We start from the raw sequence: 20,407 nt of genomic DNA, 5'->3' as shown, positions 1-20,407 counted from the left end.
GGGGCTGGGGTACAGTATTATACAGGGGGGGCTGGGGTACAGTATTATACAGAGGAAGCTGGGGTACAGTATTATACAGGGGGGCTGGGGTACAGTATTATACAGGGGGGCTGGGGTACAGTATTATACAGAGGAAGCTGGGGTACAGTATTATACAGGGGGGCTGGGATACAGTATTATACAGGAGGGGCTGGGGTACAGTATTATACAGGGGGGGGCTGGGGTACAGTATTATACAGAGGAAGCTGGGGTACAGTATTATACAGGGGGGGCTGGGGTACAGTATTATACAGGGGGGCTGGGGTACAGTATTATACAGGGGGGACTGGGGTACAGTATTATACAGAGGAAGCTGGGGTACAGTATTATACAGGGGGGCTGGGATACAGTATTATACAGGAGGGGCTGGGGTACAGTATTATACAGGGGGGCTGGGGTACAGTATTATACAGGGGGGGGGCAGGGGTACAGTATTATACAGGGGGGCTGGGGTACAGTATTATACACGGGCGCTGGGGTACAGTATTAGTGTGTGAACATTTCACATTTACACTCAGCAGCAATGTTTACATGTATCTATGTGTTATGTATATAGCGCTGTAGTGTCTCCATATTACACAGCACTGTACAGAGTAATCAGTCTCCGCCCCTTAGGAGCTGACAGTCTAATTTCTCTAACACACACGACTGGCAGGGCCACCTGTAAGAACTGTGTGCCCTCCGTCTTTGCCCTCCATCTTTGATCCCGGGCCCACCTCTCCTTGAAAAATGTTATATCATCAGCAGCATATTTATATATCTCAAGGTCTAATGAATGAAATGAAGTTTAGAATAGTAAATAATATTGGGCCTGATTCATGGTCGGACGTACGTCCATTTGTGTAGTGTATCTTTCATGCAATAGCTGTGCACAGGCTCGGAAACACCTTACACCAATGAACGCAATTGCCTGCAATTCATGTCTGAACGCAAATGACTCGACTGCCTACGGCTTGAAAGGTGAAACGAGAGAGGGAAAGACGGATGAATGTAGGATATGTACAGTATGAGCCGGCCCACGCAGATGCCGCATATAAGTTCTGTTTTTTCTTAGCTGTATTGTTGCACCAGCTACAGGGCAGATGTAAGTGTGGACTTTTAGTAAATGCCACTAGCTAGCACAGATCTGTATGCAAGCAAGTGAGACTATAAAACCTCATTGTATGTACAGTACACATTAAGAACTTTATTTATGTTTATCATGTATATATTTTTATCAATGATTATAGTATTATGAGTTGTTCATTTAATTTATAAACATTTTTTGCATGTGAGCTGATGGGACTTTATATGCATGCGTGTATCCTGCAGCTTGTTATGTCTGTTAACATACGTCAAGTACTCAGTCATGCAGAGCGTACTTACACTCAGATACAGGGAAATGCATATTAAAATCCGCTTTTATTTGAATGCAGTTAAAAATACGCTCAAGTTCCGGGCTTATTTTTTAAACGCAAGCTACTGGTTTTCTCCAAAGATGAATCAGAACCGTCATGTACAAGAGTTTATGAATCTGTTTGCACAAATGTGTATTATAAAATAATTTGAATGTATTTGTTGAGAAAAAAAGTACCGTATTTCCCCATGTATAAGGTGCTCCCATGTATAAGACGCACCTTAATTGTGGCCCCGAAATTTGAAAAAAAAAAATATTACAGTAGCTGTCAAAAAAGGCAGGGAGAGTGTAATGGTTTGCAGGGAGAGCCACACTCTCCCTGAAAAAGCCCCCAACCTCCCCCGCTGCCACTGTTCCTCTTTCCCCCTCCGCCTGGATCCCCGCTGCCACTCTGCCTGTCCCCCTCCTCCTGGATCCCTGCTGCCACTCTGCTTGTCCCCCTCCGCCTGGATCCCCGCTGCCACTCTACCTGTCGCCTTCCTCCTGGATCCCTGCTGCCACTCTGCCTGTCCCCCTCCTCCTGGATTCAGCCCCCCCCGCCAATGTCACTGTAACATTGACCCGCTCCCCCTCGATCCCTCCGCTTCCCCGTAACGCTCCCAGGCTCCCCCTCGCTGCCCCTGTAGCGCTGCTCCGCTCCCCCTCGATCCACCCTGCTGCCCCTGTAACGCTCCCCCTCGATCACCCCCGCTGCCCCTGTAGCGCTGCTCCGCTCCCCCTCGATTCACCCTGCTGCACCTGTAAGCCCCCCCCCCCTGCATCCCCGCTACCCCTGTATAAGACGCACCCAGGTTTTAGACCCAAAAGGTGCGTCTTATACATGGGGAAATACGGTATGTGTTGGTATTTATGGGCACAGGAAACTTTCCATCACACAAAAAAGAGGTTTCAGTTGGCTGTGCAGCTTCACACACAGTCATCCAGAACACAGTTATGGAATTGTATTTTTTTTATGAAAATAAGCAGGTTTGATCCAGGAAAATCTAAATTTCATTACAGAAAAGAGCAGAACAATTAAGCACCAGCAATGTTATAGCATGGGATTATAATGCAGATAGGACAGAGCAGTGAGGTAACGGCATTGTCTAGACATGTATTAGTATGTTGTTATCACATTATCTTGTTTTATGGTTTGATGACTTGGTATGTGAAAATTCAAACATGTAACACTAAACCGTAGTTGTAGTGCATGATCTCTTTGTTTTATTGGTCATTTTGCCAGAACATCCTACTAGCTAAACACAAAAATGCCATCACCAGTGGCAACCAATCGGCAGTTAGCTCTCATTGTCTAGCGTGCTATAGATCGATGAAAGCTAACGTTTGATTGGTTGGATTGCTCTGGGTTACCGTGCACATTGGCACGTTGCTCATACAGCTCCCCTATGTGTGTTCGGACGGACCTGGCTATTCTGTTTCCATTATTTGCAGTTTCTTCCACCAGCTCTAAGCGAGTTATGTGCTCAAGTGTTTATAATTCACAGCCAGGAACAATGATCAGTATTACAGTCGGCGTCCTGCACACAAGCAGAACATGACCTGCTACCCTGACAGACTTCAGTGTCTTATCATTTAATCTGATGGATGAGAGGTAGTGACGGCCTTGTGGACAGAGGAACTTTAATGGCCAGAAAAAGTCAAGGCGATCTGGAACGACAGATAACAAGTACAGGACAACAGGCTGGACTAGAAGAAATATAAATTGACATGGATAATTGCTATATATGAAGAGTGTGTTTTATTATATATAAAACATATTTTTTTAACAATGTATACAGGTGATCATCTCTCTCGCCTTCTATGCCCCTTACTCGCGATACCAGCAAAGAGTGAGAAACTCTATTACAAGTCCATAAGACACTTATAAGGACTGAATTGTTTTATGGACTAGAACTTATGAGGTGGATGATTCATTTATGAGGTGGGCTGCACTCACCTAGGAGCAAAGATCATCATCAGCAATTTATATAGCGCCACTAATTCTGCAGCGCTGTACAGAGAACTCACATCAGTCTAAATCCCCTGACATACACACAGACCGAAAGTGACTAAGGTCAATTTAATAGCGGCCAATTAACTTACTAGTATGTTTTTGGAGTGTGGGAGGAAACCAGAGCACCCGGAGGAAACCCACGCAAACACGGGAAGAACATACAAACTCCACACAGATAAGGCCATGGTCGAGAATCAAACTCATGACCCCAGTGCTGTGAGGTAGAAGTGCTAACCACTAAGCCACCGTGCTGCCCCTGATAAAAGTGGAATATTAAATATGTTAAAGTGTAAAGATCAGCTCGCAGATAAACAAATGCTCAAATCTCCCAAACTCTCCCTTCACTCCATACAAATGCTATTTAGTCTACCGCTCCCCTCTCCTAAGGAGTTGACCACCCTACTAATCAATCAGCTTGTCCTTCTACTATCCCTCCAGCATGGATCTAAAAATCTTGTCTCTTACCATAAATGGCCATAATCCTTCTAACAGAAAATGATGGTCTAGTAATTTAATGGACTACTAGCAGACATGGTCCTGTGACACCATTCAAACCTCTCTATTTAAACTTTTACATAAGTATAATATGCATCAGTTGACTGTAAACAAAAGAGGTACTATTATTCTGATACATAATAAAATCTCTTTCACAACCGATATCTCTCTTGTGGATTTTCGCAGACAATGAGTTGTGAAATTGGGGTTTACTCCAATCACTAGAGCTTCAGTATACGGAGAAGAGGGTCTACGTTGCAGAATTTTTCCAACAACTCACTCAGGTTCCTCAAGGTGGACTTATTATTAGAGATGATTTTATCACTAGATCCTAAAATTTGATCAATGTAGTCCGTCCTCTTTCCAATTTGGATCATGCCATGTATCTAGAAAACCAATTCAATGGAGTATCCTATATGCTTCAAGCATACAATATACACTTTTCAAACCTGCAGATTGATACAATTCTTTGTTTAATTAGTGCACACTAAACTGGTCAGAATAATAATGGAATTATATGTTATGTTTTACAGGCAATGCTTGTTTGTTTGAGCTGGAGCTGAAGAAGTGATATAGCCTAACACTCCCACTTGTGAGCGCTCGCTGTGGCATACTTTATATTCTTTGGGGTAAAAGTAGAGGTGTTGCCCATAGCAACCAGATACTAGGGACAATCCTGTAGGATCTCAGTGGTTCATACACTGCGTTTCATATCTGCTTTATTCCTCACTATGTTATTTCCTGCAGCCAGAGGTTACATGGCCTATAATATAACAAGGGGAGAGACCTCCACTCCACCTTCATCGTACATACGGTCAGAGACACACAATCCATTTACACAGGAACGGGGGGAGCCATGTGGAGAGCTTTCTTTTCCCTCATAAAACAAAACCCCAAAGTAAACAAAGAAATGCAAAACATAGTTTAATAACAGTAATTTAAACATATAAAACAAGTTTTTATTCTTTGGCAACTGGTAAATTTGTATCACAATGCCCTAAGAAACATTACAAGTCACCTCAGTGCAAGGTGATGATAAAAGTCCAATATCCTTATATTTTGCCCTGCTGTGCAAGGGTACAATAAAAGGAGACTTTCCAAAACTGTACATAAACCCGCAATAACATCATAGCAAGCCAATCAGCTGTTAGCTTCTATCTGGCTAGTAGAGGTTAGACAATGGAAGCAAGCACCTGATTGGTTGCTATAGTTAGTAAACTTCTAAAGTAATAAAACAGATGCACCTATAACTAAGCCCCAGTTGTGGGAACCCCTACTGTCCTCATAACAACGTCAACAGACTAATATGGAAGCAGAGGTGGCATAACATTACTTTCATCACAGTGTTTATCCAAGTTACATAGGAGCTCTACAAAGCCGACTCGGACGCGGTATAATTAAATGTCAGTTACTGTAACCATAGACTCTGGGGGGGGGTATATTTACTAAACTGCGGGTAGAGATGTTGCTTATAGCAACCAATCAGATTCTAGTTGTCATTTATTTAGTACATTCTACGAAATGACAGCTAGAATCTGATTGGTTGCTACAGGCAACATCTCCACTTTTCAAACCCGCAGTGAATATACTACAATGTCTATATGTAGCTCTGTTCAACTATGTGTAATGGGATTATTAGGAGAAATGAGGAACATCCTGCCCCATTGTAAAATATAGGTATTAGAAGTCACCAAGGAGCTGTATAAAGCTCTATAACCTGTATAAAGCCAATCGGGAGACGGAGGTCTTCCCACCAACTTCTAATACCCTTATATTATACTGTAGGGGATAAAGTGTGTAGAGTTATCTGGACTCTTATTAAGTAGGAACTATCAGCAATCAAAACACGGACTGAGACTGCATAATATATTATATACACACACACAGAATGAGAGGTTTACGTTAAATCAAGGTGCGCAACATGAGATGATTAGCTTAGGGATTGACATTTGTTGTGATTGCTCTTTGACTGTATATAGTTGTGTACTGAAAATTGGTGCATTCCTAAATCGGGGAGATGTCTATGGACAGGCCAGCAGAAAATTGAGATACTGAAGTACTCTTAGATGAAATTAGTAAAATCGTGAGTTTATGCATTTACATTTAGGAGATTAGATTGGAGCCTTGTATTGTTGTAATCCTTCTAGTCTTAATCTGGGCAGTCACAGATCATATGTACTGTACTCCCTGTCTGTTCAGATTTCACAGAAGTGCCCCTCCGAATTGTACAGATAAGTGTGGTTGCGGGTTAATAAAAGGAGACAGATGGGCACATAGTGAAGTACTGTTTAAGATTTAAATATTAGCGGAAAAGAGTGTGCTACATAGGTTCATTGTAGTTGCAGGCTTAATCTGTGGCAGGTACCATATTGCTGTAGACTTTGCAGTTCAACAGTCAGTAGGTATCCTGCGAGACCAGACTGACTATGTCTCTGATGCTAATTATTAGGCATCACGTATAAACTAGTACCCAACGCATTTCACCTAATTAACCACATGTGTATAGGCATTACTCTAGTCCTTTGAACACCAGCAACACTTGTGCATGACAATTAACACTTAATTAGGAGGAAATTAAACCATTAAGGATGAGAGCTACTATAAAAGAATGCCATGATTCAGTACACAATACTTCCTTTGAGAAAGTCTGCACTAGGGACAAAACGCGTTGGGTCAAATCTGTTTATACATTATACCCAATAACTAGCATCAGAGACATATTGAATACATTACTCCAATACTCCATTTAACTTAGTTCATTACAATTCACCTTGCAATCATTTTCTTTTTGGTCCTATTGTTTACTTAATGTATCAGCATTGAGAGTATCATTTATTTAGCTTAAGAAGTTTTGCTATTCAGCATCTCAATTTTCTACTTGTTCTACATATTTCCCCGATTTAGGATTGCACCAGTTGGCAGTACACCAGTATATACAACAAATGCCAATCACTAAGCTACTCCTCTAACGTTGCACACCTTGATTTAATCATAAACCTCTCATTCTGTATATACACAACACCAGTCCTTGCCTTGATAGCTGAATGTTCCTCTATAATTACCGTAACACTGTGATTCAGTTAGTCAGCGTAAAACATCACTGGGTATTTACTGAATATGCCTGCAGCCATCTCCCTTATTTCAAGCGAGACATACATTTGGCATATTCAGTTTTGGCAGACCGGTGCTTTCCTTAAAAACAGTAAACAAGTGAAATGTCAAGGGCATTGAGTTTATACGCAGAGTTCTATCCCAGTCCATGCTGTATCCCCCGAATTCGCCGTGCCAGTTGGATATCATGAACATAGAGAGTCACCCTGTTGGCGTGAAGGCTGCACAGGTAAGAGTCTTCAAAGAGCAAGACAAGGAAGGCCTCAGCTGCCTGCGGAGGACAAACACACAAGACAGTTCAAGCCCTGGAAAAGGTCATGAAAACATTATACTAATACATGAGAAATACATAGAATAAAAGGTTCTGTGTGCCTGGCAACGAAGCCTGGACAAAAAAAACGCCTATAACCCTGCCTTGCTTACAGCCTTCTCTTAAACCTGGATGTAGAGAGTCTCCTTCGTTGAAAGAGAAGACCTCACTCTGGCCTAATGATCTATCGCTTTAATCAATCCAATAAGAACTAGACACCAAAGAGACACTTAGGGCCTGATCTATTAAGGAAAGTAAAGCAAAAAAATTAGTAACTTTGCACCTTGGCAAAACCATGTTGCATTGGAGGGGGAGGTAAATTTAAAATGTGATGGCAGATTCATAGTTGGGGTAGGGCATGTCCTAGATCAGTGTTGGCTAACCTGTGACACTCCAGGTGTTGTGAAACTACAAGTCCCAGCATGCTTTGCCAATACATAGCAGCTTATTGCTGGAAGGGTATGCTGGGACTTGTAGTTTCACAACACCTGGAGTGTTACAGGTTAGCCAACACTGTCCTAGATCAGGGGTGGGCAAACCTGTCCTCAAGGGCCATATCCAGTTCATGTTTTTAGGATTTCTTTAATCATGTACAGCTGAATTAATCTATTTGGCTGGGTCAGTAATTATCCCACCTGTTTCTACAGACAGAAATCCTAAAAACATGAACTGGATATGGCCCTTGAGGACAGGTTTGCCCACCCCTGTCCTAGATCAACTTCAAATGTCAGTGTACAAATAAAGCTATCAAGTATTTGTGTGCTACATGAAAAAACAGCCAATATTTATCTTATGTGCAAAATAATAAACTAATTTGCACCCCTTTGTCCAGGAGAAAAAAAAAAATATTTTCTTGCCTTACTTTCCTTGAATCAGGCCCACTGTGTATATTGTGTGGTGTCACCTCTCTTCTCCAGATCATCTCTCATGAAAATTGGTTCAGCCAACAAAATTCTGCTTTCATTCTGTGTAGGTGATCGGTACACTTTATAAATAACAATACCAGCCTCAACCTTATCCTCGATAGTCCTAATTAAATTTATATTTGTGAAAAATTTAATTTTAGCATGAACATCTATGAGAAATTCTGGTGGACCGCATCACTTTTCCTATCTGAGTAAGTAACTACATTAACCTGGTTGCAACACAAACCCTCATCTCTGTCTTGAACAGTATATAATGAGTTAACGAGGTAGATTAATGAAAAATTCTAAAAAGGAGAAGTGGAGGTGTTGACTATAGCAACCAACCAGATTCCATCTATCATGTACCTAGTACATTCTACAAAACAATCGCTAGAATCTGATTGGTTGCTATGGGCAACATCCCAGGGTCTTTTTTGGGCATTTGTGCTTCTGTTAGTAGCTTCTAAAGATAAACACAGTTAAATACATGGTCTGCAACAAAGCTTTGTACAAGCATTTCATCGTGATTATATCTAGGGCGAAACAATTTTAAAGTGCACCCAGTCAGACATTGTTTGGCTGAACCAATTTTAATGAGAATATAATTTGTGATTTCACTACATTCCTCACATTTTACTGCCTCCCAACACCTGCTGACCAAGTCCAGGTTTCTCATTATAGACCCATCGTGACTAAGAGGCGAAAATGCTGCGATGGAACGTTGTGATAAGTAGTACAACATGGAGATAACTCTCACCTGGATATCTCTGTGTGACCACTACAGATCTTAGAATACAAGACATATTTCAAAAATAAAAACAATGACAGAATACGCCCTTTTCTGACCCAACATGCAACAAAAACTCTTATCCATTCTCTCATCATCGCCCGTCTTGACTATTGCAACTTCCTCCTATCTAGCATTCCTGGCACCAATCTATCCACACTTCCATCCATCCTAAATGCTGCTGCAAGACTGATCTTCCTCTCTCACCGCTCCACATCTGCTGCACCACTTTGCAAATCCCTACACTGGCTCTCTGTATCCTCCAGAATCCACTCAAATTACTCACCCTTACCTACAAAGCCCTCAACACCACATCTTTAAACATCTCATTTTAAAATATTCTCCCTCCCGCCCTCTTATATCTACCTCTAACCTGCGCTTTGTCTCGTCTCTGGTAACCACCTATCACTCCCGTCTACAAGACTTCTCCCGTGCTGCTCCCCACTTATGGAATTCCCTATCATGCCCGATCAAGCTCTCCCACAGCCTTCAAATCTTTAGTCGCACTCTGAAAAGATCCTGACCTCCTGTAACGCCATGATCGCTTTGCTTTGCCAGGAGTACGGCACACCACGGGAATACTCCATGCAGACTTCTCTCACCTGAACCAAAAGAAGAACCAGAAATTATACAGAAAATCTGCAAACACATTAAACTCAAGAGTGAGAGAACTGGACGCAGAGAAGATGAACTCTCACCAGCCTGGCGAACGGGGCCTTTCTGATGAGCAGGTTAGTCGACTTTTGGTACTTCCGTATTTCCATCAGTGCCCGAGTTCCCGGACGGTAACGCCTTTTCCGGCTCAAACTCGCTCTGCGGCTCACGTCTGGTTTCCCTAGGTGGTAAAAGAAAGTTTAACATCCACTTCTTTTTGGTTTCTGTAGCCCATTATGCCAAAAATATTAAATACAATTCTATTGTGTAGCAATAAGCTCATCTTCCTGCTGACATGTCTTGCGGTGGAACAGGTCCAACCGATACAATCTTCAAGTTCCGTTTTTGCTGCACCATTCTGCACTGTTTGTGTCAATTCGCATCTCTAAGAATAGAGATGGGACAATGACCATTCATTCCTCTGTGCAGTGGGGTCGGGGCAGGACCGTAAACGTCAAAATCCTCGGGCAAACCCTGCTCCGCGGAACGTTTTTTAAATTTTGCTTTACTGTCTCCCTCTTTTATAATAAACGCTCAATCCTAGATGGCGCCTAGACAACTCCCTGCTTTTAAATACTTCCTCCTTTATGGACATTAAATCAGCTATATCTGATTACTTTCAAGAGAACACCACTCAGGAATTGGCGCCTGGCGTAATATGGGAAGCTCACAAAGCCACCATTCGCGGGCGACTCATAAGTGTTGCTTCGCAGGTAAAACATAAAGCCGCCCTAGAAATCTCCTCATTAGAGCACCGTATCTCCTCTCTTCTGACTCAGCATAAGCTGGTCCCCGATCCATCCCTATTAACACAAATTAACTCTTTAAAGGGCCAGCTTAATTCCCTTCTGTCTCTGCGGGCAGCATCCATATTACAGAAACTTCAGCAACGCTTCTATGATAAGGCAGACAAGGCGGATTCATTGTTAGCTCGGAAGCTCCGCCAGAGGCGTGTCCGAGGAGCTATTGACAAACTCCACAAGAATTCCACTAATTCAGTAACATATGACCCCCTAGAAATTGTTAAGGAATTTGGAGACTTCTACGCTTCCCTTTATAACCTTCCTGGCTCCCCACCCCGGGGGGGGGGGGGGGGGGGGATCTCCTAGCGGATTCTCTGGAGTCGTACCTGGCTAATACCCCTTTTGCTTAAATGGGGACATCACTGCAGATGAAGTAAAATTAGCTATAAAATCCCTTAAACCCGCCTCTGCTCCCGGTCCGGATGGCTTTTCAGCACAGTACTATAAAAAGTTTGCAGCGGACCTTGTTCCTTATCGAACATCCTTTTACAACCAAATTCTGGAGGGGGCTTCCTTTGACTCTGCTACCACGCTTGCCAATATTGCAGTAATTCCTAAACCTGGGAAAAACCCTCTCCACTGTGCGGGCTATAGACCCATTTCCCTCCTCAACGTAGATCTCAAGCTTTACGCTAAAATTTTGGCTACCAGGCTTACCCCCTGCTCCCCAAACTGGTTCACCCGGACCAAACGGGCTTCATCCCAGGGAGACAAGCCCCCGACACTAGAAGATCCATCAATTTGATTCACTCTATACATAATGGAAAACTGCCCTCCCTTATGATGGCCTTGGATGCGGAAAAGGCGTTTGACCGTATCTCTTGGACATTTATGAGGGGGGTTCTCGAATCCATGGGCTTTTGTGGTAGGTTTCTAACTGGTATTTTGGCTCTCTATAGAAACCCCTCTGCTACGGTTTCGGTCGATGGCCTAACCTCCAAACCATTTACAATTTCTAATGGCACTCGCCAGGGTTGCCCCCTCTCCCCATTGATCTTCGCCCTTATAATCGAACCGTTAGCAGCCAGAATTCGTTGCAACCAATCCATTTCCGGTATAAAGGTCGGTTCTACAGAAAGCAAAATCGCTTTGTATGCAGATGATGTCCTCATTAGCATGTCTAACCCCATTACCTCTCCCCCCCCCCCCCCTCCTTTCGGAATTAGACACTTATGGGCACTTCTCGGGCTACAAAATTAACCCTGCCAAAACTGAAACTTTGGATTTCTATGTCTCTAAAACAGATAAAGCAATCCTAGATTAAGCATTCCCCTTCACTTGGCCTCGCCATAAAATAAAAAACTTGGGGATCTTCCTTACCAAAAATCCCTCCCATCTATTCCAAGCTAATTTCCCCCATACCCTTTCCCAAATTAAGAAAGATTTCAACACCTGGTCCCTTCAATTTATCTCCTGGATAGGTCGTATAAATTCTGTTAAAATGAATATTCTTCCCAGACTGTTATACCTTTTTCAAACCCTACCTATTTGAATTCCCCCCCATGTATTTAAATTCCTCCAATTTGAGTCTTCTAAATTTATTTGGGCAGGTAGACGCCCACGAGTACGACTCGGGGGCCTACAGAGATCCTCGCGGGGTGGTGGTCTAGGTATACCTAATTTAAAAAAATACTACCTATCGGCTCAAATCGCTCAGTGTGTCCTATGGAACGTTCCTGTTTTTGCTAGGGTCTGGGTGTCACTAGAGGCGGAGAGTCTGGGGATGCTTACTCCTGCCTCCCTTTTGTGGATTCCAAGGGCGCGACGCCCTAAAAAAAAAGCTTTGTCTCATCCCATAATCTCCCATTCTCTGGCTATATGGGACTCATCGATCAGGCTCTATGGTCTCTCTCCACATCCATCACCAATTATCCCCCTTTTTAATAACCCTGATTTCCCTCCTGGCCTACACCATTCAGCATTCCTTCCGTGGCATTCCCGAGGGATACGTTTCCTAAATGCCAACCTGCGATATAACATTTCCCCAATTTACGGACATTCAAACTAAAATTGGCTTGCCCACATGGATATTTTATCAAATCCTGCAAATTCGCAATTTTCACTCCCTCTCCAAACCACGTCTTATTTCTCGACATCTCACAACAATTGAAACACTGTGTCTGCGCCAGGCATCGACGTCAGGTCTTATTTCTAATATCTACTCTGAACTAATTGCTCCCTCTACTCCTCCTCGAGACCCTCATGAGATCTCATGGGAACATGACCTGGGCTCTCCTTTTCATGACGAGGAGTGGTCGGAAATTCGGGACAATGCTGCCTCCAGCTAAATCTGCGTCCAAATAAAGGAAAATGTTTACAAACTCCTTTATCGATGGTACTATGTTCCTACTCGACTACAAAAGATACTGACCGACTTCTCTGACAGATGTTGGCGTCTATGCTCTGGTGCGGGCTCTTTCTTACATATATGGTGGGACTGCCCGAAACAGATTCCCTTCTGGCGCGAAATTAAAGCTTTGATAGAAATGTTAATTCAAACCCCCTTACCCTTCGACCCTAAATTTTTCATTCTACCCCTCGGGTTCCCCACGGCCACAAGACACCAAAATAAACACATTATTTCAGCGGCCACATGACAAATCGCCATAGATTGGAGGCAGGCTGCCCCCCCTTCATTCTCTGCTGTAACTAATAAGATACGTATAAGATGGAATACATGACTAGCATTATACGAAACACGGCCAAATCTTTTAACAAGGTCTGGGACCCCTGGATGTCTTCCTTCCAATACCGCTCCCCCTTTACCTAATCATACCCCCTACCCTTACGTAACCCTTTCCCCTCCCATCTCATTGCCTCTGATTCAAGAGGGATTTACCACGCTCCTCCCCCTCCAACTCTCATCTTCTCTTCCTCTTTCTTCTCCTTTTCTTTTCTCTCTTCTCTTTTAAATATATAAAAATGCCGGTCTTTATTTCATAGAATCTGTGCTATTTTATCTCTGAAACATGAAGACTTGTGCTTCACTATACAATGCACTGATTATACTCTGTTTGATAGAACATGTATCCTTTTGCACTGTTAATTCTATTTTGACCGCCAATATACACTTGTTTAAAAAAAAAAAAGCTCAATCCCACATTTATTAAACAAAGGCAACTGATTCTTACTTTGAGGGGATGTGGCCGCGGGGGGCACCCGCTTCGGAGGAGTCGACTTCCTGCGGGATTTGCTTGCTCCAGATTGTCGCATCATAATTTTAAGATATGCATAAAAGCAGAAACCTGCAGAAACAAATCACTGTTTGACAGATCATATAATATAAAGCAGTTTCCAAGGTGTACTAATTTGACAGACACTTCAATTAAACACCTATAACACCACTTAAAAGTTCTTCCAACCACATACAACTAAGGTAGATTGTTATCTAAATGATTCTTTTCTTCGAGAACATGCCGTGTGACAAATTAATTTTTACCCACAGACTTTCAACCCTCCCCAAAACAGAATTGCAGGGGTCCAAAACCAGACCCCCTCACAGTAGGAAATTGTGGATTGTGATTGTGGAGCCCACTGGACACAGCTGAGCAACGGGCCATCAGCCCCAGTTAGAAACGGACATAGTACTAATTGCCCTCTCTCTGCCCCGTGGTTGATGTTTGGAGACGATCTGATGCCGCTTCAGTGAGGGAGAGTACTATAGACCCATGGGGTCTCTGGCAAGAAAGTAGGTGGGGGAGATGGTGACTGGTGAGCAACTATTTATGTGTGGCTGCAAATATCCTTCTTTTAGCAAGGCTGAGATCAAGAAAATATTTTCAAGCAGTCTATGCCCAAATTCAGTCTATGAGGACTGCTTTAAAGGTACACAACAACCAATCAGCAACAAGATTTTATCCACGTAGAAGTTAGACAATAAATCTGATTGGCTGTCACAGATTTAGTGCAGATTTGCACCTTTGGGCAAGAAAGGATGTTTGTCCGTGTGCAGAGGCTCATATTTTACTGAAAGCTTATAGTAAATTAAGTAGGGTTTTTTGTTCTGTTTTTTTTCTATCAGGTAGAGACCTAAGACATTTATTTTACCATTTGGCAAGTAAGGAAAATGAATTTTTTGCTTTCCACCATCTTCAGGTGCAACCTAACTTCTGGCATTTACCGCTCTGTGATTAAGTATTACACCTATTCTCTCGCACAAGGGCGCTGTCCTTGAGCGTGTGGTACGTTACAACCTGCAGTCTGGTGTTTCAGACAGTGCTCACAGAAGCTAATAAGTGTCCAACAGGGCATGTCATTCATAGGGAACTATAGATGCCTCACAGCGCTGGGGTCATGAGTTCAATTCCCGACCATGGCCTTATCTGAGGAGTTTGTATGTTCTCCTCGTGTTTGTGTGGGTTTCCTCCGGGTGCTCCGGTTTCCCCCCACACTCCAAAAACATACTGGAAGGTTAATTGGCTGCTATCAAAATTGACCCGTGTGTATATGTGTGGGGCAGGGACTGATGTGAGTGAGATCTCTGTACAGCTCCGTGGAATTAGTGGCGCTATATAAATAACTGATGATGATAGATGCAACATGGAAGTTCTATCGTCTTGTGCCCAATCGCCACTCAGCCTCCACTGTAAACGCGTGTCAGCCCTTTTTCTATAAGGTTCAACAGATCCTATATTTACAGCGACGCTTGAGTCGCAAGCAGTTCCTCATGCTTTAAACCTCTCAAACTGCTCATTACCTCTGGCACTCCAACCGCCTTCTATGGCGGAAGAAGAAACACATCACATGCTATTACCACTGTAGCGCCAATCTGTAAAATACTCAACTGTAAGAGTAGAGCGGACTTATGGATTTTTGCAAAAAGGTAGAATGTATTATTTCGACATGGCAGACTAAAGATGACTCCATCAGGACCCTCTGAGACAAAGGGGCTGAAGCAGAGGTAACTGGACGCCTCTAAATTATGCTGCATCAATTTAGGTTTTTCTCTCGCTCATACTAGTTTCCATGGTCCAATAGAAGATATCTATATATTGATTTGTGGGCTCTGTTAAACACAGTTTTATACGCAAGAGATAGAAAAAGATCTCCAAGTTATTATTCACAGCTAGCCTGAGCGTTTTGAAAATCTGCAAAAACGCTATTAATAAATGCAACTGATGCAAAACACAAAAGATATAAACAAAATGAAAAACATCCAATAGGAAAAGGCAGACATCAATCTGCCAGCTGCCGCAGATTACCAGCATGCTGAATACATTAATAGAATAGATTGGATTTGTTGCAGCTACAATTAATCATGAATTTAATAACTTTGCGATGAGAGAGTTTCATCGTTCACTTCCAGAAATGAACACATGACCGACAAATATATAATCCGTACCATAAAACACGTTGCCTCCTTAGTCACAGTTCTGCTGGTTACAGCGACCTACAAAACAAAACAAGGGGCATGGGTTAGCACAGCAAGTCCAAATTTATTTGGCGGAGCCCAATAATTCACCAGACAGCTTCCAAACTAACACACACAAAGCGCATTCCGCCTTCATCTTGTACGCGCTGAAAGGGCTTCAGTGAAAAGATCCTTTAAACCAGGGGTCAGGGATTTTTTTTTTTACCTTTTTCCCCCTAATATATTTAGATACGCCGACATTACCCCTTGATTTGAAAGGAAGGAAATCATATATTATTAATTATTGGAATTCAAAATTTTATTGAATATTTTCAAAACTTCTTTGAAAGCTTCGAATTCAAAACTTCAGGTTTTGGAGAAATGATGCTGCTTCATTTTTGATACGAGAGCATCAATATTAAGGCATTTTGATGTCAGAGCAATTTGGATACAGTCTCCAGCGTACAAGCGATTTCTCTGCTTTGTTTTTATGTTCGTTAAGAGTGGAAAATCCTTGTTCGCAAAGGTAGGTTGTTGCAAAAGGCAGCAACTTTTTGACTGCCTCCTCATGTGCAATTTTGAATGCCTTTGCAGCTGTTGCAAAATGTAATGATATTTAAACTGATAGAATATTTTTAATAAATCACATTTGTAGATGGCCATCAAAACAGCAGTCAGTATTTACTCTTATACACTACTATTCATTTTCCAGCTTCCAAACGATTAATTGCTACCTGAACAGACTTGCAACCTCATAGCTTATTGTACCTGACCCTTTTAAATTCATTACATTCACAGATCTCTTTCATTAATGAAGAAATCATCACTGGAATTTGATGGTTTTACAATCAAGGAAGTAGGAGAAAGGCAGTAAGGATACTATATACCAGCCCACTGCCACCTCAGTGTGTGTATGTACCATCACGTGGGGCCCTCCACCACTTACTCACTTTGCACGGAGGCAGCCCAGTCTCTACCACCTATGTACCCTGCACATTTAGTCTGTTACCCCTCGGTGCACCATACAGAGGACATGTTCTCTGCACCCAGCAGGAGCTGTGCAACTACTCCCAGTCCCCCTGATAAAGCAGCCACACGTGTACAGACAGCAGTATATAACAGACAATATAACACTACAGGACACACAGTATATAACAGTGTATGACACAGTATATAACATTACAGGATACAGTATACAGCACATACGGGTACCAGCACTGCAGCCTCCTGGACTCCGCTGCTTTGACTTTGAATGTAAATATCCGCCCAGACCATGCACACGAGGCGGGGCTACACTGGGGCGGGACATCACATGGGGCCGGGCTACACTGGGGCGGGACAGCACATGGGGCGGGGCTACACTGGGGCGGGACATCACAAGGGGCCGGGCTACACTGGGGCGGGACAGCACATGGGGCGGGGCTACACTGGGGCGGGACAGCACATGGGGCGGGGCTACACATTGCTCTCTTTTTTTTCTCAATTAACTTTATTGCACAGCACAATGCACAATACAATGTATATTCCGCAGCGCTGTATGTCAGAGCTCCCCCTCTGGTCCTTATCCGGCTCCTGGGTCAGTGGGGGCCGAAGGGGGCGGTGCTGGGCCAGGGATGGGGGCGGTGCTGGGCCAGGGATGGGGGCGGTGCTGGGTCAGGGATGGGGGCGGTGCTGGGCCAGGGATGGGGGCGGTGCTGGGTCAGGGATGGGGGCGGTGCTGGGCCAGGGATGGGGGCGGTGCTGGGCCAGGGATGGGGGCGGTGCTGGGTCAGGGATGGGGGCGGAGCTGGGCCAGGGATGGGGGCGGTGCTGGGTCAGGGATGGGGGCGTAGCTGGGCCAGGGATGGGGGCGGAGCTGGGCCAGGGATGGGGGGGTGCTGGGCCAGGGATGGGGGCGGTGCTGGGCCAGGGATGGGGGGCTGCCTGATAATGGCCCCTTCACTGCTTATTACAGCACTGTGTATATTATGTGTATTATACAGGGTGGGCTGGGGGACGATGTTACAGAGGGGACGTACTAAAAGGAATGACAGCCTCAGTCTGCTACAAGGAACGCCAATCGACTTCTATGATAGAAAATTGAAATTTTATGTATATTTAAAAAAAAAAATCTTAAACTTCTTAAATATATCTTCCACACACTTATTCTAAGGTACTTGGTCATGTTTTACATGTGGAATGACGGACAATTACTGTGGAATGACAGCTGTTTTATATGTCATGTCAATGCAGAAATATCAGTAAAAACTTGCATTTCTGACAAAAAAAATCCCTATTTCTCACACATCCCCTAATTCCACACACTAATCCCTTTGCATGAGCGCTTCCCCCACACCTGTACCCCACCACACATTATGAGAGTTGCATGGTGGGGTGCAGCTGTGGGAGAGCGCACATGCAAAGGGATCAGTGTGTGGGATTAGGGGATGTGTGAGAAATAGGGATTTTTTTTGTCAGAAATGCAAGTTTTTACTGATATTTCTGCATTGACATGACATATAAAACAGCTGTCATTCCATAGTAATTGTCCGTCATTCCACATGTAAAACATGACCAAGTACCTTAGCAATAAGTGTGTGGAAGATATATTTAAGAAGTTTAAGATTTTTTAAAATATACATAAAATTTCAATTTGCTATCATAGAAGTCTATTGGGATTCCTTTTAGTACGTCCCGTTACAGAGTGTGAACATTTCACATTTACACTCAGCAGCAATTCACATTGTTTAAATGCAGCTATGTGTTATGTATATAGCGCTGTAGTGTCACCATATTACACAGCACTGTACAGAGTAATCAGTCTCCGCCCCTTAGGAGCTGACAGTCTAATTTCTCTAACACACACATGACTGGCAGGGCCCCCTGTAAGAACTGTGTGCCCTCCATCTTTGATCCCGGGCCACATCTCCTCGAAAAATGTTATATCATCATCAGCATATTTATATATCTTAAGGTCTAATTAATGAAATAATAGACAACAAAAGAAAAATTGGGTTGCGCTGTAGGGAAACTTAATTACTATAATATGATCAAAGCATCTGCCAAGAAAGAGAGTAAATAATCTCTAATGATAATCACAGTAAATGTTTTAATAGAGTAAATAAAACAAATATAACAGCAATGTCAACAATTTGCGTGTATCGCCCTTAGATCAATAGAGTAAATAAAAAAATGAATGAAATGAAGTTTAGAACAGTAAATAATATTGGGCCTGATTCATGTTCGAACGTACGTCCATTTGTGTAGCGTATCTTACATGAAATACTTATGTAAACGGGCGCACGCAGGGGGGGTTTCTGGGTCTCCAGAAACCCCTCCCTTCCCGCTAAATAAGTGCCCCTACATAACGGCACTGTCAAAGAAGCGGCAGTGCTGTACTGTATACAGCACCGCCGCGGACGATTCTTTGACAGCGCTGCGGCTGCTGTATAGTACAGTGCTGCCGAAACTGAGCTGTTTCACATGCGCAGCAGCATTCTCGGGGGAAGGGGGGGGGTTTGTTTCCCCCCTTAAAAATGCTGCGTGCGCCCCTGGTAAATACCTCTGTGCATGCTCGGAAACAGACCTTACACCAATGAACGCAATTGCATGCAATTCATGTCTACATCTGAATGCAAATGACTCTTCAACATATTTGCCAACTTTTTTTTCGTTGGCTTCAGGGAGATCCTGGGGGAGGTGGGTGTACGGGGGTGGGGCTTGATGAATTGCATCATTTTGACCCCGCCCCCTTAACGATTGTCACAATTTTGGCCAATTACAGCAGGGGGCTAAGATGATGTAATATTTGCATCATTAAGCCCCCCCTTTAACTATTGTGGGGTGAGAACCAGGAGGTTGCTCTTCTCTCCCAGAAGCTTGGGAGGTCTCCCAGAAATGCGGGAGCCTCCTGGACATTTCGGGAGAGTAGGCAATTATGCGTTAAAGAAAAGCAGCTAATGAATCTCTAGAGACTGAAGTGTGTTTTACATTTCTGTCTCCATTACTGAAGTCATATTGTCTTACCTGTCAGTCTATGATTATATCTTGGTCTCCATGAAAATGGCCACCTCCATAGGCATCAATACATGGACATAGGACACAATTTCTGAACTGTGTCGTCATGTCACAGATGGTGAAGCCAACCACATCTTGTACTGGCTCAGCATCAGGGAGAATGCCAGACTCTTCAGGGAGTGAGGGAGATCACCCCTATTTCAGGGAGTCTCCCTGACATTCAGGGAGAGTTGGCAAGTATGCACTTATGGCTCCCTATGGCTTGAGAGGTGAAATGAGGTAGGGAAGGACGGATGAACCTAGGCCATGTACAGTATCCAACGCAGGTGCCGCAGATTCAAGTTCTGCTTTTTCTTAGCTGTATTGTTGCACCAGCTACAGGGCAGATGTAAGTGTGGACTTTTAGAAAATGCCACTAGCTAGCACAGATTTGTATGCAAGTAAGTGGGACTATAAAACCTCATTGTATGTACAGTACACATTAAGAATCCAAATTTATGTTTTTCATGTATATATTTTTATCAATGATTATAGTATTATGAGTTGTTCATTTAATTTATAAACATTT

The 20,407-nt window shown here is 43.3% G+C and overlaps 1 protein-coding gene across 1 annotated transcript; it reads right to left on the bottom strand.

Annotated features, from left to right (window-relative positions):
* Nucleotides 1-4,831: 4,831 nt before the first annotated feature.
* LOC142102019 (histone H3-like centromeric protein A) lies at nucleotides 4,832-13,792 on the bottom strand. The gene is made up of 4 exons (XM_075186523.1): nucleotides 13,625-13,792; nucleotides 9,735-9,871; nucleotides 9,561-9,638; nucleotides 4,832-7,305 (listed from the first exon to the last, which is right to left on the bottom strand). Exons 1-4 carry the CDS (start codon nucleotides 13,707-13,709, stop codon nucleotides 7,171-7,173), a joined length of 435 nt encoding a protein of 144 aa, XP_075042624.1. The 5' UTR covers nucleotides 13,710-13,792; the 3' UTR covers nucleotides 4,832-7,170.
* Nucleotides 13,793-20,407: the final 6,615 nt, after the last annotated feature.

The sequence above is a fragment of the Mixophyes fleayi genome, chromosome 9 (genome assembly GCF_038048845.1).
Source record: "Mixophyes fleayi isolate aMixFle1 chromosome 9, aMixFle1.hap1, whole genome shotgun sequence".
In the NCBI taxonomy this organism is placed as follows: domain Eukaryota; kingdom Metazoa; phylum Chordata; class Amphibia; order Anura; family Limnodynastidae; genus Mixophyes; species Mixophyes fleayi.
The sequence above is the reverse complement of the archived record's forward strand: the minus strand, read 5'-3'. Positions and strand labels throughout refer to the sequence as shown.

What these genes read in the sequence shown, in the direction of transcription:
- LOC142102019 (XM_075186523.1), bottom strand. Translation starts at nt 13,709, where the DNA reads ATGATGCGACAATCTGGAGCAAGCAAATCCCGCAGGAAGTCGACTCCT. An exon ending in CGCGGCCACATCCCCTCAAA is followed by an intron (nt 9,872 to 13,624) that starts GTAAGAATCAGT and finishes TTTACCACCTAG; the next exon opens with GGAAACCAGACGTGAGCCGC. An exon ending in AGGCCCCGTTCGCCAGGCTG is followed by an intron (nt 9,639 to 9,734) that starts GTGAGAGTTCAT and finishes CTTTTGGTTCAG; the next exon opens with GTGAGAGAAGTCTGCATGGA.